This window comes from Pseudopodoces humilis, chromosome 3, assembly GCF_049639895.1.
Source record: "Pseudopodoces humilis isolate 2021_Gansu_Grassland_sample_001 chromosome 3, ASM4963989v1, whole genome shotgun sequence".
NCBI lineage: Eukaryota > Metazoa > Chordata > Aves > Passeriformes > Paridae > Pseudopodoces > Pseudopodoces humilis.
Genome location: NC_142202.1, coordinates 39,915,091 through 39,939,467, shown reverse-complemented (window position 1 = coordinate 39,939,467; position 24,377 = coordinate 39,915,091). Strand labels below are relative to the sequence as shown.

Here is a 24,377-nt window from a genome sequence, read left to right as displayed (position 1 = left end):
CTTATTTGCTAATGCCAGAAGACAAGTTAATTATACTGCTGAGCAATGATCCTTGCATAAATATTCAGTCCCTGGTAGCAGTTGTTTTTAATATGAGGAAAAAGATTTTAAAAATTTAAATTTAAAATGTCTTTCTGCTATTGTCACGAGAGCAAGCTTTATTAGCGAGGCAGCACTGCCATCTCAGCAAGGGCCTCTTTGGTTTCATGGAAGAAGACAGAAAATGTGGCTCTTGCCTAAGAGGACAGGTCCCTGTTCTGCACAACCAGGGAACTCAAAAATTAGAAGACAATAACTCAGACTTTGTACTTCTTTAAAGCTTCATGTTTTCCCCAAAGTTTTTCCATGGCAATTCACCAACTCCTGTGCTGTATACCTTCATTAATGACTTATTAAGCTGACAGTGAAAACATACTTCTCTTTTTTCACTGTTTGCAGCTCACCTGCCTATACTTTGCAGCTGCTTAGGAGCAAGGTATTGCAAGGGAGGAAGTTCTGGGAAAACTTGAAGTGTTTGCAATTTGTTGTTATAGATTTGGTTGAAAGGTGTTGATTTCAGTGGACTTTCAGTCAGGTCCCATATACATATATTGCATGCATGCACATAGAGCTTACCTATTTCTTGCTCTGTCTTTTTGAGACATCTGACTTTAACTAGGTGTATATGTATAGATTAGATTTTTCCAGGGTTCTACTGATTTAATTTCTTGGCTACATTATTTACTTTAAATCTTATAAATAATTAAAATTTCTTTTAAAATTAATGTAATTTTTACATTCAATACAATTAATTTTGAGAGCTTTTGCTTGTGTATTTATTTATTATTTTCCTTTTGCTTTTATTTCTAGCCTTTGAAGTAAAATTCTTAATTAAGTTATGTGACATCTGTTCTCTCAATCATCTCTTTTTTCTCTCAGATGTCTGGAACTTCACAAAGCACCCAGATATTTTGGCTACCTCTTTTTGAGAGTAGAGACTTAATTTTAAAATTAAGCTCTGCAACTTCTACTGTAGAATTTACATATGACAAGTAAATTTGTATTGAGCTGACTCATTTTACTTCAGTCATGCATAATCACACTTGTGTATCCAATATATCAGCTTCTTTTTCTGCATTATTATCTCTGTGCATATTGAAATTGAATTAAAGAGAGCATCTGAGATATAATGGAAGTTGAACCAAAGGGGTTTTCTGCCATCTGAGTTTTTGAGAGCTTATTGGTTTTTTGATTACAGAAGTTTCTTCTCACCCAAAAAGCACAGCTTTCAGTGTTAGCAATATCTGTATCAGCTACAGAAAACATTGTCTTCACTTGGCACCTCATCAGGCCCTGGATGTTAGACAGCACATCACTGCTTAGGGCATCTGCACTGCATTCCTTGAATTTCCAAGGCATGAGGTGTAAAATTCATCTCTGAGTCTCTTCATGCTGCACATTCTGCTCAGACTTGAAAGTATTCCACTTCCCCAGAAAGGTTTCCCATGCTATTTCATGGAAATTTGGTAACCAAATGACAAGATTGTAGCAAGTTAAGGGATATGAAAGCAATATGGGCTGCACTGAATGTGTTTAATTTTGCTGTTCTTTTCCAAAGGCTAAGGGGTTATAATTTATTCCTAATATTGTGACATAATGTCATCTAAACAGATCAGATGAATGAGAGCAGCATGTTTAAGGAACAGAGGTAGTCAATAGATCAAGCTTTGTTTTAGAGGGAGAATCTGGTAAGAATTGTTAACGTAAGTTCAGACAAATGATGGAAAATTTAACCTGATATGATGATCCTTGCAGCATCCCCCTTGTCTGTTTAAGGCAAGCCAGCCCACCACTGTCCTATAAATAGATGTGGTCTTCTCTTCCTTCTCTCTAGGTGATGTTTACAGAAGAGGATGTCAAGTTCTACTTAGCTGAGCTGGCCTTGGCATTAGACCACCTCCATGGTCTTGGAATTATTTACAGGGATCTAAAACCAGAAAAGTAAGTTAACAAGGAAAAACGAACTGAAACATAAATACAGGAACTTTTAGGTTGCTTCTGCTCCTTGTCATGCTAGTAAATGAAGAGGTGCCTGGGGCTCTGCCTTCCTTCTTTGTGAGACTCTACACGAGACCGTCACTAACAGTGGCAGGGTTTTCCTATCATACCATCTTAGCATGAGGCCAAATGTTTTGACTGTGCTCCAGTATGACGGGACCTCTGTGTGCCTGGTCTTCAGTTCTGTGAATGAATTCAGTAAAGCATTCAGAGCCCTGTGCCTTTAACTTTACCATTCTCTGTTTGCAGCATTTAATCTGGCCTTCCCCTTGATGCAGTGTAAACCACTGAGAGCAGCTCCACTTCCAGCTCATACGGAATATGGCATGGCACCATTCAGCTTTAATGTAGCCTTTACTTAAATGAGCACATCTGAGAACTTGTGTGCCTGTTAACTCATGAGAGACATGATAATCAAGACTTTTAAAACACTTGTATTAACTGTGCAAAATATTTTCCAAAGTATTTGTTCTCACTTATATTTACAGCTATTTTTCACTCATAATGTGGTCCTAATTTTCCTTTAGCTTTTTTTATTTTCAATACATCAGTAAAGCAAATGACACCCTCAGTGCTATCACTGGGAGTGATGTGATACTGTTGTTATTCTGTGCCTTTGCTTGGTGTTTTGCTGGATTCTGCTGTGATGACTCAAATGAATCAGGCTGCAACATTCCAAAGTTCCTTTCTAATGTAATAGTCACCAGCATTTATAAAAGATAAACACTGAGGGCACTCTGTTTGGCAATTGCTTACACTTTTGAAGTCTAACAGCACAGCAGCATTTTCCTTCTATGACATCAAACTAAAAAATACGCAGCTCATTCTTTAAAATGGAGTGTTACTGTTTCCACTCTCATGGGCAAAACAGGAGACCAAAAGTGATGGAAGGTGGACTTGGTAGGTGAGAAGCTGAAGGGGAGGAGACCGTTTATCTCCATTGCAGTTCTATGTGACTTAAATTTTAAATTCAATTTTATGTTTTGGTTAGAAAAATAGTAGTAGCAGCAGTAGTAGTACTCTGAAATCAACAGATGTACACAGCAAGCTAGAGGACTTTTTGCAGTTGACCAAATTTCCAATCTTGCCCATTTACGCAACCAAAACTGGAAACCAGAGTCTTTGGCAAATATGGGAAGTCATCCTACAAATTAAACAACTGGAGGGAGAAAAGTGTCAGTTTGTTCCTGATATGAAATGCAGGTAGGCAGTGGTAACACCACAGCTGCTGCAGCCACAGGGCCTTGCATCATCTGCCAGCAGCTCCTCAGTTTCAATTTCATTCTGAATTGCTGTTTTATCCATTCAGCATTGTCTTGGTTTGAAAAGACAGGTGTCTGCTAAGGAAGGCAGGAGCCTGCCTTGAAATGGAAAATGTAAACCCCCTCCCTCCAAATTATTATAATTTTGAAATTAAGGGGCTCTCAGGCAAAAATATGGGAGTAGGAATAACAGTTCTTTACAAGTATGTATAAATAAAAAGAAAATCTGCATCTTAATAGGAAAATCAAAATAAAATGCAGTAGTATAAAAAAACAAGGCACTGTCAGAGTCAGAATACAGCCTGACACCCTGTTGGTCAGGCTGTTGGTATGGTAGCACTCTGATTAAATGGTGGCTGCAGTCCTCCTGGAGTGACAGATGTGGTTCTTTTGAAGCAATGATCCTGTAGAAGGGTGTGGTTTTCCTCTGGAGGTCCAGTGATGGTGTACATGCGTCCAGTTTTCCTCTGGAAATCCAGTGGAGAAAGGCTGACTGAAAGGTGTTCCGAGTCTCAGATTATATCCAGGTAGGAATGCTTGGCTCCTCCCCCTGGGTGGAGCATCTGACAATGGGATGATGGAATTTATCAGTCATGCAGTGAAACTCAATGGCCCATTAACAGAAGCTATCGCCCTGGAGGGAGGATGGGTCCTGGAAGAGATAAAGAACACTGCCCCACCTGGTTTTAACAGCTGGTAATAGAATACATCTGGTTATAGCTTGCATTGCAACTCAAAACAAGCATCAACATATACACAATAGAGTAACTCCAGTTATAGGTTTTCTCTTTTAAACTTTGATTCTAGTGAGCATTAGCATGAATCATGTGCACTGCATTTCTCTCTGATGTTGGATGAAGCTGATTTTTGAGATAACACATGATACATGAATCTGCTATTAGAAGATATCCCGACAGACATGAGCTGGTATGAGATATGTCACAATGCTGTTACATTTATAGGCATATGCTTTAATTTTTTGCTTTAGAAGAAGTTGGAAACCAAGGAGAAAATTAAGTGTATGTCAAAATTGTTCATCATATTTGAGATACTGAGAACTGGATTTTTCTGAGTTCTCAGCAGGAAGTATCACTTAGCATCTCAAAAAACATCTCTCAATGACTGCAGTTGCAAGTGAGAACACTTTATATTGCTGCAGACCAAGCTGCAGTGCTTCAGATCAGGGATCAGTGAATCAAGAATTTGGAGCTTGTCTAAGGAAGGAAGGTGTCACTGATTTGTCATTGTCACATAGAAGCATATTGAAAAGGTACAGATGGAATCCAGTTTTCTCCATGTTTTTGTCTTAGCTGAGACCTGCTATTCCCTTCACTCTACCGCTCTGCTAAAATCTCTCCCAGAGTGTTACCAGTCTGCCAACTGAGACAAGACTTCTCTGGAATAAAATAAAAAGTATCATCACATAACTGAAGACCTTTACACAGAGAGATCACTGTGTAAAGTTAAGGTGGCAGCCCTCACTCTTGCATTTTCAAACTTTTGTATATATGTTTTATGGTCTTTGATGTACATTTAACTGGATTAACTGTAATACAGTTTAATTTGGATGTAATTGATCTAGTGTAAAATTAGTTTACATTAATATAACCCTTATATAGGAAAGGGAATGACCCAGAAGTTCATACCTGGAGATAAAGCAAGGCCTCTGATTGAAAACCGTATCTTCTAAAAATAGCTCTGTAAGTGCAAAGCCCATGTGTAGTCACACCTAGGAGAGCAGAGCATGACAGCCCATGATTTCTCTGGAAATTTAGATTTCCATTAAAGAAATAGATACAGGAGAATAAAACAATTACTCTTGGGGAAAAAAAAATGCTAAATTTTTGAGTTATATCTGGGAAAGAATATCTTTCTAAATAAGATGTTAAAAGAAAATTAGGACCATCCCAGTATGTCCTCATCCTTCCCTTGCCCCCTGGCAGGATCAAGACAATAACAGGTGTGTTGCTAACCTAGGCTTAAAACAGCTGGTGGGGACTCCGTACTGTGCCCAGGAGGCCTCTTAGCAGTGCTCCTGCACTTGTTCATCTAAATGTTGCTCTTAATAGCCAGTTTGGAATTTCTTCTCTGCCACTGTAGGGCAATGCTCCTTGGCCTGTCCTCCTAGAGGCCCCAGCCTGGTTGTTCTGCTCTCAGCAGAAGTCTCAGGGGATTGTGAGAGCATCCTTTTCCTTAGACCCTCTTCTGTACCCTAAACAATACAGATACTGAACTCTTCTCCACTAGTCAGTCTTTACAGGGGTTCAGTCATTCTCATTACTCCCCTTTGGTTTCCCTTGATTCCTCTCTCCTTTGAAGTGCAACGTGCAGGATCACACACGCTCATCTTCATCAGAGTCATTATCAGCATGATTACAGTACAAGGTTTGCTCTGTCAGATTTGCAGAAATGGAGATAAATTAATTAATTCATAATTTCCCAATTCTCTCTCTCTTTCTCTCTCCCCTTTAATAAAGATAGGCACTGCATTAGACCTTTCATTGTTCAGTGCTTTTTGATGTTATTCAGAAGCTCCCAAAAGTAACTGCTGATAGGTTTGAGTTCACTTGTCAACTCTCTAAGTGTACTAAAATCAAGCTCATTTGAATTGTTTATGCTAAAAAAATAAAAAAGGAAAATAAAACAGCACTGTTCAAACCCTCAAGAAGAACCACTGGAAGAACCCTCAGTACATTAAAATTTAAGGTTCAGCTTGCTTTTTTTTTTAATATTCCCTGAGCAAAAATCCATGTTAACAATTCAAAGCTATGAGTTAATTTCTAGTGCAGCTGGGAGTTGTTCTCAAGTCAGCTGTACTTACTTCAAAAAGATCAGTAATTGAGCTTTCTGGTTAAAGTCTTGTTTAGAACAAGCAGATACTTCTCTTGAATTGTTGCAGACAAATTCTTCTCCTTGAGTTGTCTAGGTGATTTCAGTGGCATCCCTTGTGGGACAGGGTATTGTTCAGTCACACTGGGAGCCCCTGAGTTCCTTACATGGTGAGGCACGTTTGTACTTAAGAACTGAATAACCAAGATAAAAAATATGGTATATATACCCTGGTATATATGGTAAATATAGCAAAATAGAAAAATGGAAACTTATTTTAAAGTAGTCTATGATGTATATGTTATTTCTTATGCTGTGGTTTAAGGGTATAAGTGACTTAGAAATAACTCTACCATCTGAAAATGGACAAACTATTATTAAACTTTACCATTTATTTTTTCAGGAACCTAGATGCACCTTGAGTTCTGGAATAGGGGCTTAGGTTAACAAGGAGTGATGTACATTTTAAGGCCATCAGTTGTCTACACGAGGGACAGTTCATATAACAGCTCATATAACAAATTCAGATACATTGAACTATGCTCTAAAAAAGCCAAACACCACTTTTTAATGCAATGTGTTGCCATGACTACTGATTTATGAATGTAACTGCTCTGTGTAGAGAGGGGAGATCTGAGAATCAGTAAAAGACTAAGGCCAATGGTGGAAAGTTTCCATTGATGAAAGCAGTCCCTTTTTCACTTCATGGTGTCAACGAAGCTACAGCAGAGAGCAGGGTGAGATAGCATGGGGTCATGTGGGATAGGATGAGGTCATGCAAACACTGACATGTCCCAGAACACTGACAATTTGTGAGAATATTCATCTCTTTAGTAGATATTTGACTATTTCATCTGGTACTTTCATAACAAAATGTGAAATGAATTAAAACACTCTTGATAAAGTCTCAGGTTTTATTTCCCACCTGAAAATTTGACTTCAGTTTCTGATTAACATAAAGTGTGGGTTGAATCTTCTGCAAAATTGCTCTCACTTAGAAAGCAACTTAGATCATCCAGAAAAAAAATACAAACACAAAAAAAACCCAACAACCCAACCAAACCAACTCCATAGTTCCAGCTTATTTGGCAGGACTTCACATTGATTTGGGGATGTTGGAGCTCAAACTGAAGCCCAGAAGATATGACTCAAAACCAGAAATACAGAGAGAGAGAGAAATGGGAGAGAATTGTTCAGGCCTTGATTTAAGACATTATATAAAACAAAGCCAACAACCCATAATGAAAGATTTTTTTTCCCTGTGTTAAAGTTGCAGCAGAAAAGCTGATATGGAGTTTGCAGTCCTAGCTTTGCTATGAGACTTCTCCTATAACTTGGACTATGTCATTCCTCTGCTACAAATTTACCTGCCCCAGCCTCTAGCATGGAGATTCCCAGCCTTTATTTTCTCAAGGCATACTTTTAAAATGAGCTCAGTGAAAGCATATGGTGTTTGAAAATTTGTGGAATGATCCTGATGCTAAAATGTTCAATCATAGAATAATAGAATATCCTCAAGATAATCCCAAGAATCACACCATGTTTCTGTGTGTTGCCCAAACACTCCTTGGACTCTGTCAGGCTGGTGCTCTGACCACTTCCCTGAGGAGCCTGTTCCAGTGCCCAACCACCCTTTGGGTGAAGAAATTTTCCCTAATATCCAACCTAAACCTCCCCTGACACAGCTTCAGTCCATTCCCTCAGGTCTTGTCACTGGTCACCACAGAGAAGAGATCAGTGCCTGCCCCTCCTCTTGAGAAACCTGTAGGCTGTGATGAGGTCTCACCTTTTATCTAAGAGACACCCTTATTTTCTGGCATTTTTTGTTCCAAGCCTATGTGTGGTTCACGTATTTATGGTGTTAGTATATTTTTCACCTAATAACTGTTACTACTGCTTTGAAGAGAAGGTTGACAATGGCAAAATCCTGTAAAAGCACTCAAGCATTAGGCAAAACAAATAACATGAAAAAAACCTCCTAGCTAAAGTTTATCACTTAGTGTGACTGACACCTAGTTTGGCATTTAAAAGTAGTCTACCTTTTATGGTTCTTATAATTTCAAAACATTAATTTAGATGAAAGATTATTCTCAAGCCTGAATCACGTTAGAACTTTTGGTTCTTTTTCCCTTTCCATAGAACAATACTGTCTTTTTTCAGATTAGTTTATCCTTCAAACCATAGCTAAAGTAATTGTGATTGTCACAATAGAATGTCTGCTATGGATATTGTGGGATAAAAAAGAATTGTAAAGTGATAAAGATACAAAGAGAGTATGATCAGATAATAAGTTTGCCTCTACTGTCACAGGAAAACTATTTGTCTGTTGTTGTAATTTGTATTCTTAGAAGCAGACACTTTGTTCTTTCCTTCTTAATTTCCCTCTAAGATAATTCAGTGCAACAGTTGCCTTTTTTTTTTTCCCCTCACTATTAGCATATTGTTTTCTTTTTACATGAAATATAATCTTCGATTACTAACTGTAGCATTATTGGTGCTGCCAGATGGCAAAGGTGGAGGCACCCAGATGTCCAGAGGGTGCTGCCAGGGGCCACAGAGGAAGCTGCCAGCAGCTGAGGGCATGGTAGAAGGGTGATTAGGGAACATGAGATGGAGGAAGGAACTGTAGATCACGTTGTAGGGGATATAGGATACACATCCATTGGAAACCAGGATCTATTAATTTTGCTGCTCATGCAAACAGTGTGAGAAGGAGTTGCTGTGTGTTTCTGGCAACCTCAGACAGTAGTACCAGTCTGAAAGCTCTGTTGGTGTTGCCTCTATCCCTTTAATTGAGAGTAAGGTGTGAACCCTTTAATCAGGGCAAAGTATGGGAAACATACATAAAGCAGTGTATATTTGGTATTTGTACATACCAAAGCAGCATGGATTTTCCGTAGGAAATTATGAAATTATGAAATTTAAAGCCTATTAAATGTTAAATTAATGTTTCTGGGGAAATTCCCACAACCTTTGAATTGCAGTTGTTCACAGAATCTTCCTGGGTGTGTGGCAAAATTTTGGGTGATTTCTGTGAGCTCTATTCCCACTGCTGTTTTTCCAGATGCAGGTCTGGAGAGTTCATACATTCGTGGGCACTTCCACAATGGCAGGTGTTTTATTCTGTTCTCTTCTGAAGCACAAGTTTAGGGGTTGGAGTCACAAAAACACATTTAAACATGCCTGGTAACCTAGTTCTTGAAAATTACGTGTTCAAGGAAACTGCAGAGAAAGAATAAAGAGAAGATGCTTTTATGGAGGAGGAAAAAAGGCTTTAATTGTTGGACTTATGGTACTCAGTTGCTGGCCTTTGATGACTTGTACAACAGCTTTTTTCTAAATACATGGATGACAGAAGAGCATCTCTTTTTCATCCTATTTTCTTCCTGAATAATTAGATTAAAGTGATTCTCTAAGAGAAGAGGAATATAAAAATAGCTGGCACCATGCTAGATCAGTTTGAAAAGAGAAATATACTACGTCTAACTAGGACTGTAGAAAGACCACCTTCATTACTATGTCAGTTTTTATTTACCAAAACAATTCTTTTTCGAATTCAGTATTCCTTCTTGTTTCCACAAAAACTAGCACTGATTTTTGTGAACTACAGAAATTTTGGAGTGCCTTTGTGAGGAAAAAATATGTTGGCAGGTGGCAAATGTGAGAACACTTGAATTTGGCTTCCAGGCTGAATTTTCATCTGTACTCTGGACAGAAAAAATAAGCAGAGGCTGAGATCCACGCAGTTAGGCTGTGACTAGTCACTGTGCTCTATGATGACTTTTATTACTTCAGTATGAACCTTTGGACTTAATTTTAGGTCCAGTGAATCCAAGCCCTGATTATGTGTGTGATTGCCTTTTATTATGACAAGAACAGGAAACACATAGCTCCTTCTCCTGCTGGAAGGATATACTCTGCAGCTGTTGGCTTTGAACACCCTGTTCTTTCCGAGCTCCGTTTGCATGCCCACCTTGAACATCCAATGGAGCACAGAGGAGGCTTCTCATGGAACTGCCTCAGGCTGTGCATGCTTCAGATATGAGATTAAACAAACCTCTGAGGTTCATTTCTCTTTCTGGAGCCATAAAGCCCATTAAGGTTTTGTTTATGTATTTGAATCTTGCATATCTCCTTACCTGACTTAAACATTTTTTATTCATGTTTTTTAACTTTGTGCCTGGCTAATGAATGAATGTTTTCTTTTTGCTTTATAGCATTCTTCTTGATGAAGAGGGTCACATTAAGATAACAGGTATGTGAGGGACAGAAAACTTCGTGCCTGTAAGCTGATTTATTTTTTTTCTGCAGTATGTTGCATGGATCCTGGTCCTTGGTTGGAAGGAGCTTGCTTACAAAGACTAGAAGCCAGAAGAGTTTGAGCATTAAGCTTCTCTGTTGATTTGTCAACCCCCATGCTGCACAGCACATGGAGAACATGGCATTTTCTTGGTGAAGTTGTGCTCTTGACTGATGTGAAGCAGGCAGGTTTGGCTGCCTGCCACTGCAGATGGAAGGATGTTTCCAATATGACTATTTAATCCAGGCAGAGGATGACTGGAAAGACATCCCTTTGCCACTCTAGAGGCACTGTCTAACCAACCTTTTCACTGGTGTAATCTGGGATTATTATTCCTAACACTTTGGTTAGCTGTGCAACAATCCTCACTAGCGTTGCCTTCACCAAACCTGAACTGTATATATCTGCTTATTTAAACTCCCTTCTGCCTTGAGCCAGAGCCTCATTCTGACCAGGGAAAATGATATGCCTGTTTTCAGGGTGTATTAATAAGTGCCAGGCACTCCACGTAGGCACACACGTGTCTGTAGCCTCTTTCTGCACACGGACAGAAGGGCACTCCACCAGCTGGTTGGCGTGTATTGTTCAAACAATTTAAGCGAGCAAAAGCATAAAAAATAATTTTAGAGACCTGACAAGACTTTTTCTGCTTCAATTTATGTAGATTTTGGTCTGAGTAAAGAAGCCATCGACCATGACAAGAGAGCATACTCGTTCTGCGGGACAATAGAGTACATGGCCCCAGAGGTGGTCAACCGGCGAGGACACACGCAGAGTGCCGACTGGTGGTCCTTCGGCGTGCTCATGGTAATGCAAAAATCGTGCTTGTTTGCTGGAGGGCTGGCTGTGGGAGGGATCACATCCCTCAGATAAAAAGTGCAGTGTCAGTGAAGTTTTTCAGGGAGGTGCTGCACTCTCCTCAAGCCAGCCCCTTAAAATTAAGTGTTCGGATGGTAACCTGCCCCCCCCGACCCTGCACCCTCCAGCCTCTTCAGTCTGTGTGCTACTCTTGCTGAGGTAGAGGAAGAAAAGGTTGAAAAGTTGGTTTGTGAAGCTGTGATTTTTTTTCAAAGCTGTATGAACACTGTAAGTTTTTGGAAGCAGATGTTTGCAGCATTGTTTTATCAAGCAGAGTGCTGTCCCTTGAGCCCAGACACCAGGCATCTGCTCCTCTCACAGGGATATGTTTGGATAACAGCAGTGGAGCTGCTCTCTCCTGAGATGTACCCTGTGCTCAGGGCACGGCTATCACCAGGGCACCTCGCCGTGGTGCTCACAGCAGAACCAGGGCAGAATCAGAAATTAGCATAGCAATGTGCTCTTGCAATGCAGTACCATTTCCTGTGGTATGGCAGCTGTTTTTGGTAGCTATATATTACAGAACATACCAAAATCCATAGAATATGTTTAAATTTTGTTTTCCTGAAGCTGACAACTGATGCCACCAGAGGCAGTAAAGGAAGCAATGTGAAAAACAGTTAAATTTTGGTTTGGGGAGGGCCTACATCACTGATCTAGCAGGTTGGCAGCAGTTAATCTACATAAATATTGTCACTTATGACCTGAATTATAAAAGGAGTGGAACATCCTTATCTCCTGCGGCCACAAATCCATTTGTGGATGCTCAGCATTTCTGAACCATGTACGTTTATTCACAAAAATCAATAGGTTATGTCACATAGAATAAATCTATCTCTACCCTTTAACTTTTTTATTATATATTTATTTTTGGTGAATAGCTATGCCTTCTCATCCTTTCTCTCCCATTAAATGATGATGCATTTGGTGTATAGATTTGTTCTTTCACCAGCTAAAAAACTCTTAATAAACTGGACTACTACTTCCTCTCCGGGTTTTGCTAGGCATGTTTTTTTTTTTTTCTTTCCATTGCTCTTTTCAACCCTCCCCTAAGGATTCAGCATATTAGAATTAGAAAAGATAAGAATCCCTATAACTGGAGATGAATTAAAGAAAGTAAAACCCTTTTAACTCCAAGCTAATGCTTTAAGCCTTTAAGACATCTTAGAGAAAAATATGTCAGTCAGTTCAACCTTTTTCCCTTTTCAACGTTTAGCTGATTGAGACAGAAAAATATATATTTCCCCACACAAAACCTCTGGGAGGATTTTCTGATGCTGTCTTTCACTCTGCTCTTTTCTCTTTGTTTTCCTTGTTCTGTCACATGTATGTTCTATTACAGAAGCTGGTTTTCTGTCAGTCTGAAAAACTGAAGATAATTAAATGATATTCAAATGATTTATTAGCATTTCTTCCTAAGCACTGTGAAGTATGATGTAAAATAAATGAAGACAATATAATTTTATATGTATATATAATTATTTTATAATTAATTTTACTTTTATAATAATATAATAATTGTATATGTAAAATAAATGAAAGAAAATATACCAGTTGATGAAATACGCATAGCTTCAAAAGAAGTGTATGTGACAGTGAAATTTTCATATCTAAAATTTTTATCTAAAAAGGGAACATATTAGGCAGATAGTTACAGCATGGCCTGTATCTTCCTCATCATCAGAACAACGAAACACTCACTTGTCTGTTCTGTTCTGTGAAGGGGGGTTGATGTTACAGCCTGAGGAGCTGGGTTGTGCTGGCAGCTTCTTGCCAACCTGCATTGACCAAAGCACAGACTAGAATCAAACTGAATGATCCTTACACACTCATTAAATGTGGCCTGTTGTGATTATTAATAGCAAACAGACTTGTCTGAAAATGACTAAGTTCTGGTCTTATTTATTAATTGAGTTATTAATTGTTTTGTGAATTATTATTCACCAGGAGTTTTACTGTCAAAGCAGTAAAATGTCATTTTCTGCCAGCTAAGTCTTTGACACAGGCCACACAACTGAAACTGTTACCTGCTCTGTTTCTTTGCTGCTCAGTTCATTTGAATTGTTTTATGGCATTATGCAGATTGTATGTCAGCAGGTACAGTTACACAAATCTTAAAATTTGCCCCTTCCAGCATTCTAGAAGACAGCCCCTGCTTCTCGTTCAATATGTGGTGATGACTGCTGAAACCCAACTATAATTTCTGCTGGTGAATCTATGTGGTTTATCATGAGCAGACAGCCTTTTCTGCCTTTCTATATCTTGTTCACTGTATTGGAGGTTTTGGATAGGATATAATCTGCAAAAGCTTTGCATCAAGAGATCTTCATGAACAAGTGTTTGGCCTGCATTGTTAAAAAGTTGAATATGTAACTAATACCTTTTCAGCTGCACTGCAAGAGTCTTGATGCCCACACTGCCGTCTCTGAAGCCCAGATAAACCGATCTGCCTGATCTAACATGTGCAAATCTCTTGGAAGGCCTCAAAAAGCAGTGCTTTTGTAGTTCATCCTGCCAGCTGATTTACAAGGTCATAGACCTTACCGAAGTTGCATTCTTACAGTTCAGGAAAAAAATACTGTACACCTTTGAGAGTCATGTGAGCAGAGAGGGGACTATAATTAGAGAAATGGCTGTGATGAATTGGTAGCAGTCCCAAACAAGAAAAAATATGTTCATAGGTGTCAGCAAGTAATTATGTCTTCACAAGAAAACAAAATGTCCCTCTGGTGTCCAAAGTATTCAGCTCTGTACTAATTTTGTAGTAACTATACAGTGGCATTGGAAAAATCAATGCAAGACATCAAAGTATTACAATCTTCTTTTACAAAATCCCATTATAACACTTGTTTTATTCCCAGTGCAAGAGATGGTCTTAATGAACGTTATTTTGAATGTTTATGCTTGTTGCTATGTTAAGGGGTTCAACCCCTTGTGAGCACTAATTCATTGAGTTTCACACACACAGATAGTGAAAAATATTTAATGCATTTTGCAAGTATTAAACTGAGGGCTTGAGCAGTTCTCACATACCTGGAAAATGACTGGAAGTGTTGAGAGGAGAACCTGGCCATTCTCTGTTTTCCAAAACTGAGTGGTCTCATGTTTCTTTGTACCTCTGAGTTTTATCCTATGATCACAATACTTCAGCAGACTTGGGCTGAAGTAGTTTGCACAACCTATTCTCCTTCCACCTTTTAGGAAGATTCATATGGTAGTTACCCAGGCTGAAGATTTTTTCTTATTCATTATCTTCTCCAATAACCTTCCTGGGTCATTTCTTGAATCCTGAATTTCCTCAGGAAATATGGCACTCTTTTTCCACATTCTTCCCACATGTATGTCTTCTGGGAAGTGCTCATGTTTTGGCCACCAAAATTTGAGACTGCCCTGAAAACTAGAGAAAGGAAGCACTGCATAGTAAATTGAGACCTCAACAGGGGTTGGATTATGTGACACCAGAGCCCCCTTCCCATTGAGCCTAATTCTGTGGTTCTCTAAACAGCCAGCTGAACTGGAACAAAGAATATTTGCCTTTCTTGCACTTTCTTTGGTACAGAAAGGAAGTCAAGGCTGGAGGGAGGTGCAGCCTTCTGAAGTACTGTCTAACAGAAGATGGCCCTCCAAAACACCTGGGAAGTGAATTGGTGGGAAGCAAGGAGCAAACAGCTGGTTTCTACAGATGGGGAAGTAGGGAGAATGAAAATTGAGTCTCCCAGCAAAACTATTGGGACTGCTTTAATAGACAAAAATACTGTAGAGTTCATTCACCCCTAGTTCAGCTTCTTGTCAACCTGCTGTGACCCATACAGCTCTGTATCTATGTGCAAGAGTGTAAGCAGCATGTTCTCACTTCTGTTTGCATGTTCAGGTTTAGCAAGATTATTGACTTTTTGAAAAAATAAGCAGGAAGACAGGTCATTGTGCAGTGAAAGGATAGCTTTAACTGAAGCTATTGTTGAAACAAACAATTTAATATTTTTTTTCAGTCTTATTCTTTCATTTTTAACCTTCAACACATTTAGTCAGGCCTGCAGTTGAGAAGCTAATGTTTTCTTCCAGATACTGCTTAGCTAAGTTCATTGAAGTAAAAAGCTCTGGTACACTTAACTTACGTGCCTGCCTTTCACTTTAAATATTGATATTAAGTGCATTTCTTCTGAACCTGAATTAATCACAACATTAGGCCTGCACAATTGGAGATGTGGTAACAAAGTGCTGGCCATTACAGCAGCACAGTAAATGTTTCCTGCAGCCTCCAGGACAGTCATTCCCCCTGCTCCCTCCTGCAACTTAAATTTCTTCCAAATTCCTTCCTTCTTGTTTCCATCCCTTGCAGCCACAGTGCATTTGCAGGAATTCCTGGGATACTGGGATGGGTGGGAGCTACAGCCCTTTCCCACTGACCAAGCAGTTGCTTATATCTGTATCATCTGCATCAACAGCGTCAAGCCCATTTGTGCCAATATAAATGAGATGTAGCAGCCATTGCTGGTGCCACTAAATTCGATTTATAATAATAACAAAGGAACATGAGCAAGTGTAAGTGAGCATTAGGTACTTACTGTGAGCATAAACACTCTAGAAATCATGAGGAGGGTTTGGTACAATCTGTACCATTTATGCTGCTGCCCTGGGAAGCAATGTTCTCTGCCCCTCATTCCCAGTATATCTGAGCACTTTTATCAGAACTAAAGCTCTAATAGGTCAGGATTACTTTGAAAATAGTATTTAAGCTCATCTAGTCAGGTTTAAAAATTCTCCTCCATTGTGTTTCTTTGTAGAAAACCAGCTGCTTTCCTCCAGGTCTACCAGGCAGCCTCTTCTAACCCAAGCAGAAGTTAATACATTTGCTTTTTTCAAACCTTGCTTATATTTGGCAGCCATATACATTTTCTTTTAAGTGGTTTTAATTCTGTTTCTCCTATGTGTTTTAGTGCCTTGAGGTAATTTGTTACTAATGAAGATTAATCCTTCAATTAAGTATATTCAATTAGCTATCTGGCTTCTAAACATCTCCTCTGCCCTTCTCCCAAAATTAGCATAGCAGTTTCACCATTAGTTTTCTTCTGTTTTCTATATTTTTCTTCTGATATAGGCTGTACTTAATCTGGGCAAAAGGAAGAGTCAGGCTGTGGGGCAGTCTGACACAAGTTTTGGTAATGAAAGAATCTTAGCACAAACGTGCATTTTGGCAGCACTGTGGTTCCTTGTGGGATAAGATACAAAAGCTACATAAGGCTTTAAGAGTCTTTCTTGCCTTAGCAGATATTTGCTTATAGCAGTGAGTATTAATTATTAGATTAATTAATTACTCTAATTAATTAGCTTACTGTAGTACAAGAGATCCAAAGCCTGAGTGACAGGCACAAGTAACAGTTCATGTTATGTTCAATGGACAGTTTTCCTTTGTGTCCAAGCTCAATTATGTTCTTGATGTCTTTATATTTGGTGATGCACAGCCTTCAGCTTCCCTTAGCCAGAGAAAACAGCTGCCACTCCATAAAACACCATGGCAAGAGCTGTGTGATAGACCTGGTATTGAATCCAACTTAGGCAAGCTTCTTCAGCTGGGGTTTTGTCGGGTTTTTTCACTCCTTACAGATGTCAAATTCCTGTCAAATTTAATGAAAGTACTAATCTGTCTCCAAGGAACCATAACTGATTGATGTTTCAACACTTGAGTTAGGCAAATAATTGATGATGACTGTTGAGTTTTGCTTTGAGATTTGGGTTCAGTTAAATGTGGCATTTACGAGATTCATCACTGAGTACAGCCAGAGGAACCGAAGCAGGAGAGAAAAGGCACACTCAAAAGCCTTGAAAACGCGGGGCTTAGTCTTGTTCCTCCTGCAAAATATAGTAGAGACATCTTTACGTGGTGCAAATATACAATCAAAGAGGTGGTTTGACTCAACCTAGAAAGGTGGGGAGTGGCATATCAAATCCATTTTCCATGGTAATCTGTGCCAAACACCCCAGAAGAGCCATATCCATGCAGGCTAAGGGTCCCTCCATTCAAATACCTCATTGTCAGCATTGGTCATAAAACAGCAGGTGCTGGAGGAAACACCATATATGACACTTCTTCCCAAACATACCAAAACTTGACAACAAATATCAGTGTAAATAGTTTGTAACACGTCTCTGGAATGGAACAGTTATCCAGACTTGCTGTGCCATTTTTTTGTGAAGCACAGCTTGTTGGATCATTTCTTTTCCTCTAGTTTTCAGTTGTGTTGGAAATAGAAGATGGATGTGGTGTCTTTGGGCTATGCAGACCATCCAAATGCACGTATGATTTACCATTTTGTTGCTACTCCACAGTTTGAGATGCTGACGGGATCATTACCCTTCCAGGGAAAAGACAGAAAGGAGACAATGGCACTCATTCTCAAGTGAGTATCAAAACTGCTTTCATTCTTCTAACTGCAAGTTAACTCTACCCTCTGAACACTCCATAGAGCCCAAGCATGTGATGGGTAGAGAATAATGATATGCATAATGAACTTTCCAAAGCCATGAAAGGCGTGAATTTAGTAAGACACACATGCCTGATGCCTGTGTTCAACTCTAAAATTGCCTTCAGAATAAACAGTAGGAAGTGAATTAATGAGAGAGCCTTACAAAATAAATTTATCTTACTTTTTGTGACAATGTCAGTATCCACAAAATGTGGGAAAGTCAGATTTCTTCAGGACATCTTATATTTTGTTGTTGCCAAGTTTCAAATCTTTCCCTTTGCAATGTCTCATTTGTTTAATATTAAATGCAGACAAAAGTATTTGAAGCTTAGCTTTGCTCACTAGTGCATTTTTTTATGTAGTGGTGAATGGCCAAGAGAAAAGTTTTCGTCTCTTTAAACAGTATGCAGTTTAGTATAATCTTTTTAATTAAGTTTGATTGTTTAAATTCCTCCTGATTCCCAAATTTATTCCAGCAAACTAAAAAAGTAAAAAAAATTCCATAGGAAAATGACCTATTTAGGTTGCAAAAGTTTTATGAGATTCGTTAGATTCATTCTCTACCTCCAGTGAAGTCAGTGATAAAACCTTCCTTAAGAACAGCAGAATAAGATCAGCTTCTCACTCTGTGTTGCACTATGCTTAGGTAGCCTTTGGTGAGTCTGCCCATCCTGACTACTGCAGTTCCACTCTTTCAGCCACAGTGGGATGGAAAAAAAGCTTGAAAAATCTATTTTCTTTTCAAGTGTTGTGTTCTTTCAGAGCCAAGCTGGGAATGCCACAGTTCTTGAGCATAGAAGCCCAGAGCCTGCTGCGAGCCCTCTTCAAAAGGAACCCCTCCAACAGATTAGGTACGTGTGTGTTTGATCAGGACACTCGTTATGTGCTCCCTGCCTTGTCAGGTGGGGAGTTGTACCTCTCAGCTCATCTATTCCCATGGTTATCCTCTTCATTAGCTGGCATTTGGCATTCCTTCCCAGAGCACAGTGAACCTTCAGCATCACTAGAGGAATTTGCAATGAGTACAGGCAAAGCATTGAAATCTAAAACATGATAATAACTTGTGTTTCATTTTTTTGGTAAAGATGGTGAGTGAACTGCCAGCTTTTATGAATGATTTAAGATACCTGCTGTGTATGATGATATAGGGAACTGAGAAACAAGTGTGGTACAAAATCTGTATAATTTAGCTGCAAATCTCAGGTTTTGTCTCTCCCATTCTCAAATGCATTTCAATCCTGTCTCATTCTATTAGCTAAGGGCAGTCTTGCAGTAGACTTTATTCTTTATTACCCAAATACATCATCTTCTTTTTACTGTTGTTGATGCCTTAGAGTGGCTACCTAAAATAGAGGCTAGAGAGAGTTAAAGTGGGTATTTAATGGCCTTCAGTAGATACTCCTTGGAAAGTGCAAAAACCTTGCAGAGGCTACACCACAGATGGAAAATGGTCACAAGGTTTTCAGACAGATATAAGTTTGATCTATTTGCATATCAGGGGTTAATTCTCCAATTATAGCTTCAGGTAATGAAGTCATATTCCCCCAGCTCGTTCCCCTCAACAATTCCCTTTTGTTTATACTTTTCAGGGCCTGAGGCTGTGGTGTGTCCTTGGAACTCAGGCCTACAGGGGTTGTTTTGTCTAATCAAAACAGGAAGACAGTTAACTACACTTTATATGGAGTTTAGACCTATGCACTAATGCAGTATAGAATTTGAAAAATATAAAAGCTAAAATCTTAAGGCACCAATGTGTCTTCACCTTTTGTTAATAATCCTGTTTAGACTGTGATAAACTAAATATACACATTGAATAATGTATCTTATGTTATCTGTACCTTTGTTTACGGGTTTTATTAAGAAATGAATTGCATTTGATGAGGTCATGGACAGTGCCTATGGCTTATTGCCACTGCAGATTTTGTTGTTGTTCCCCACAGGCACGTGGGGACAACCCAATCAAGCCCATTGCTGTGTGGCAGTGAGGAGCCAGCCCTGCAACATGCCACTGTGGCCCCTCTCCTTCTGTAGGGATCCCATATGGCCCACAGAGGAATGTCTGCCCACTTGTCTTACCTCTCGATCTAAATGGTAGCCTTGTAGTCTGATGCACTGTAAATACAAGAGTAGAAAAACATGAGAGTAGAAAAACACATTTTCCCAGCAGGTTTCAATTGCTTTCATGCAGTGTGTTTTACCTTGGAAGAAATAGAGTATTGGGATTTCTAGATTTAATATCTGTTCAGGATAATTAGGTTCTGAACCAAATATGAACTTTTTCCCATTCCCTACCTCTGTTTCTTTCTGTTGTTTCCTCCCTGTCTCCATCTCTTGGTTTTATTCCGCTCTGCTCATTTTCCATCCAAAATGGAGCTCCAGTGAAGTCAGTGGGAGTCTCTAGATACCAGTCCTTAAATAGAAAGCTACTCACTAAAACTTTGTTTTAGCCATAACAATTCCAGCCCTCATATATTAATAATGGGGAATTGCTAGGGGTCAAGGTTTTAAAACCTGAGGTTTATTGAAATACTGGGAAGGCTTGGAGGGGGAAAAAATAGAAAGAAATAAATTATTTATAATACAAACATCCAAGGAAATAAAATCTAAAAGACTAACAGAAGAATAGATCTTAACATTTCAGGGATAACACTGGAAAGCTCCTGAAGGCATTCTCTGTTTTAACTGATTGAGAATCAGCACAAAGGAAGATGGAAAAGGACCTGTTGGTAACAAGAGAAGAAAAGCTTGAATAGTTGGCCTAAATACTGAACAGAAGTCAGTAGATAAAAGAACTGCTTCAACCTTGTGGATTTTAGCTTTTTCTGGGAAAAGAATAATAATATTAAAAGAAAAGTAAGCTTAGACATCCAGTTTTGAAAAATCTTTGGAAAATTAATGAAGCATGCTTAAATAAATGAACCATATTATGGCTCAAACGCTTGATTTCAGCCATTGTTTCATAGCTTTGCAAATATGGAAAGTGCATTTAGTTCCAAAATCCAATTTTAAACATTTACAAGAAAAAAAATGCTTTTTGCCATCTGATTTTGGTATCTTAATAACCAGAAGTAAAGATTGATGATGTATTCTGAAATTTTGCTTTGAAATTTTGTTTTGAAGCTTTGGATTATTCATTGAAGAAATATTAGGGTTGAAGCAAGTTAGACAAGACTGAAAAGAAATTTAGTAATCTGATTTACTTGCATCTATTTTTAAGCCTGATGCCCATATTAATATTTGTGCCAAGTTTTTAAGGAATGGAAAGTCTTCCTTTGGTATCCCTGCTTTTGGCCACTGTCTATTTTCTGTACAAGTAGTCTGCATAGCACTGCTCTAAATACAACAAATTTCAGATTATGGATGAGCATAATTTTAAATTCTTAAACTAGCTGAATACCTAGGCAAATAAGGAGTAAGCACTCAGAAGTAAAACTTTATGATGAAAGTGTTAGTTTTTTACATTTCCAAGAACTTAGGCAAGGGACTTGCTTTAAGGGCTGGATCTCCTCAGGTAAGTAAATAAAATATTTATTATTTAACATTATTATTTAATAATTCCATATTAAAATTTTATTTTATATAAAAAATATGTTATCTAACAAACTCCCTATACTGGTGAGCAGTATAAAGTGTCAAGAGTCCTTATAATTGAGAAGCTCAGCCAAGAAAGTTTAAAATAAAAGCATATGCCCATAGGCTCAGAGTAAAAGCCAAGGAAATCACTACTATTTTCTTAATCCTATATTCTCAGGTAAGATACATTCTGCCTTGGCACATAGAAAACTTTTGGCTTTAACTTTATAAAATGATGAGTTTAAGCAGAAAACAGCTTTCACCTTTGTCAGAGTGACTGCAAAACTTCCTTGTAAACCTTAGAAAAATACCTCAAAAATTCTAGTTCACTAAAAAGATTCTGAAGCTGTAGAGACACTAAAATTTTATTATCTGAAACTAAAAATTTGCAAACTCTTTCTGATGAATTTGAATATCCAAATAATCAATTTCAGTTTCCTTAGGTCTCCTTTCTCCCCCTTAATATTTCAGGGCTTGTGTTGTTCACAATGTTTCAATAATCAAAACCAATTAAAAATAAAACATTCTACTCTTCCTGTTTGTAGGCACTTTTATTGTGGGCATAAAACTTAGATAATAATTAAGTTCTCACTAATGTGAGGCTGCTATTATATAAATGCACTCTATAATGTTTTTAAACTGGCAATTTGATCTGAAAGATTTATTTATCTTCTCAGATCCTCATGGGACTGGATGGCACGTAAGAATTTTTGTAGGCAATAGGTTTGATTGTGCTGATTATTCTTGACTGATAGCTCTTTTTGCTAAGTTGAAGTCAAAGTGAAGTTAAAAAACCCAAACCCACTAGAAACCTTGAGGAAGGTGAAAGGTTTGTGGTCATGCAGTGCGCTACTGCATGCTGAGCTTCAGATGTTTGCTGAATACCCATCTCTGTGCCAAGAAATGTCCATCTCCATACAGCAGGCCTTTCCAGTCATGACCTCTGCAGGGCTTTTCTTCTCTCCATGAAGGCACTTCTCTTTGCAGTAGATTTTCAGATTTTAGATTTTTTAGATTTGCAGGTGGCAGATGAATGGCTGAAACATGCTGAGCAAATCCAGAGCGACTCCACCATAAGCACTGATGCCTAATGTCTCCCCAGGACTTCTGCAGTGGGGTCAGGGCTGTCCTCCTGGTCCCAGAGCTCTTCCTGAATGCACCCTTGGGCTGCTTCCCTCCTCCAGCTGAAGAGAGGACCAGGCCACACACTGCTGCCTGCAGCCACAGCACACAGTCCAGGAAGGAGCTGTGGGCTACACCAGCAAGTCTGGTGGCAGGGAAGGTCAGGGGATAAAAGCTGCAGGAAGTGCTGAACCTTCTCCGTAGCATAAAATCAGTGGCTAAGAACTGGAAGGAAGCCACTCCTTGCAAAATGAGGCTATTATCGTCCTAGTGCTCTTTCATATATTAAGCCCATGCACTTTACCACGTATTCCTTCTGTGCCAGAGCTGAGGTGGCCCCAACTGGGAAGTTAAACTTTTTCAAACAAGTGCCTGCCTCAGCTGCATGCTTGCATTTCTTACCAAATACTGCAGCCCCCACTAAAAGAAGTAGCTGTGGGTGGACTTTGTTTTTTCTTGGTCCTTATTTCTGTAGGTTTGTGGAAAAAGGAACAACAACAGTAGCAAAAAGTGTGGCTTTCCAATAGATGGTCTGAAAAAAGCGTGTCATTCCCAACACACAATGACGTATCCATTAGGCTAAGCAAGAGGGAAAACAGAAGCAGTGGGGAAGGGGTAGAGCAGAGAAAACTGAATGCATTAGCAATTATCTTCAGTCTAGGATGTGCTACTAGTGTCTTATGGTGTCTGAGCACTTATCACAGTCCTGCAAAATCAGTCTGGCACTTGAGTTTCATCCTGATGTGGTAAACAACATTTACTGCACATTGCAGTTTCCAAACACCACCACTGAACTCGAAGCATTTTTCACAGCTATTTATTTTCTGAAGATTTGCTTAATGTAATTCTCTTCAGAGTAACTCTGTTCGTTTTGTCTTTCTGTTGGCATTGCTAAAATCAGAATGAATCTGCCAAGAGAATCTTGCAGACTTCAGACTGTGCATTGAACAAAAATATGCTAGGGAAGTCGTAGAACAAGTCCTATTCTAAGACTTCTTATTTTCTTGTTCAATACCCATGGACCATAAAAAACTGCCTAGGGGCATGTAAGAACAGGATAAACATATGTGTTTCTTCACCCAAATTTTCTCCTACCCTGTTCCTGCTGTAAGGTCAAGCAAGGGGTTTCCTTAGCATCTTGTGGTTAGTCAATGAAGTAATCTTCAACAGATTTCTTTTCAACAGACTTTTCTGGCTTCCCTATGAACCCATAGAAGTATTTTGTGCCCCATCATCTTTTCCAAGTAATTCCACATCACACAACTGTTTCCTGAGGAAACATCTCCAGGTTCTTCTGAACCTGATTCCTAATGGCATCATTTAGAGATCTGTTTTATACTTCCCTGGTCATCGGTTTCCAGGCTGAAAAGTCCTGACCTCCTCATTCCTTGTTGGCCTTCTTTGATTTTTCCTAACTTTAGTAAGTACACTTTTACAGGGGAATGTGTCAGCCACAATCCATACTCCAGTTGCAGAAATGCAACAGTTACATAGTGACAGTGCAATGATGTTGTCCCTTTCGTCCTCTATTATTTTACTAAGGTTTGATTTCATGTTGTGTTTGCCTAGAAATGTCTGTCTGTCATAACCCACAGACTCCTCAGCGGGGCTGATCACCTCTGAGCACATCATTTTGTATTGCAGGCAAGGATTGTTTACCCTCATGTGCATCACTTGTGTTTGCCTTTACTGAAAGATTACTGGGATGGGGAATTAATCAGGAGATCATCCCTCTTTGCTGTTTTCCAGCAGGCCTAACAGACAATCCTGCATGTTATGTTTACAAAGTGTTTGCTTCCCATGTCCATTCATCAGTGAATGTTAAGCAGGCTGTAGGAAGCAGTTCCTGATCACTGCATTTTGACAAACATTGATAATGATCTTGTACACAAGGAGAGCAGACATCACATTTTACAAAAGCTTGAATTGACA

General features: G+C 39.0%; 1 protein-coding gene across 1 annotated transcript in view; it reads left to right on the top strand.

Moving 5' to 3' along the window:
- The window catches only part of RPS6KA2 (ribosomal protein S6 kinase A2), a 158,487-nt gene that overhangs the window by 89,840 nt on the left and 44,270 nt on the right, over positions 1-24,377 (top strand). Inside the window, exons 6-10 of the mRNA XM_005526944.3 lie at positions 1,874-1,980; positions 10,346-10,383; positions 11,093-11,235; positions 17,614-17,684; positions 18,513-18,601. Of these exons, the coding sequence (XP_005527001.1) occupies positions 1,874-1,980; positions 10,346-10,383; positions 11,093-11,235; positions 17,614-17,684; positions 18,513-18,601 (448 nt within the window). The remainder of the gene's footprint in view (positions 1-1,873; positions 1,981-10,345; positions 10,384-11,092; positions 11,236-17,613; positions 17,685-18,512; positions 18,602-24,377) is intronic.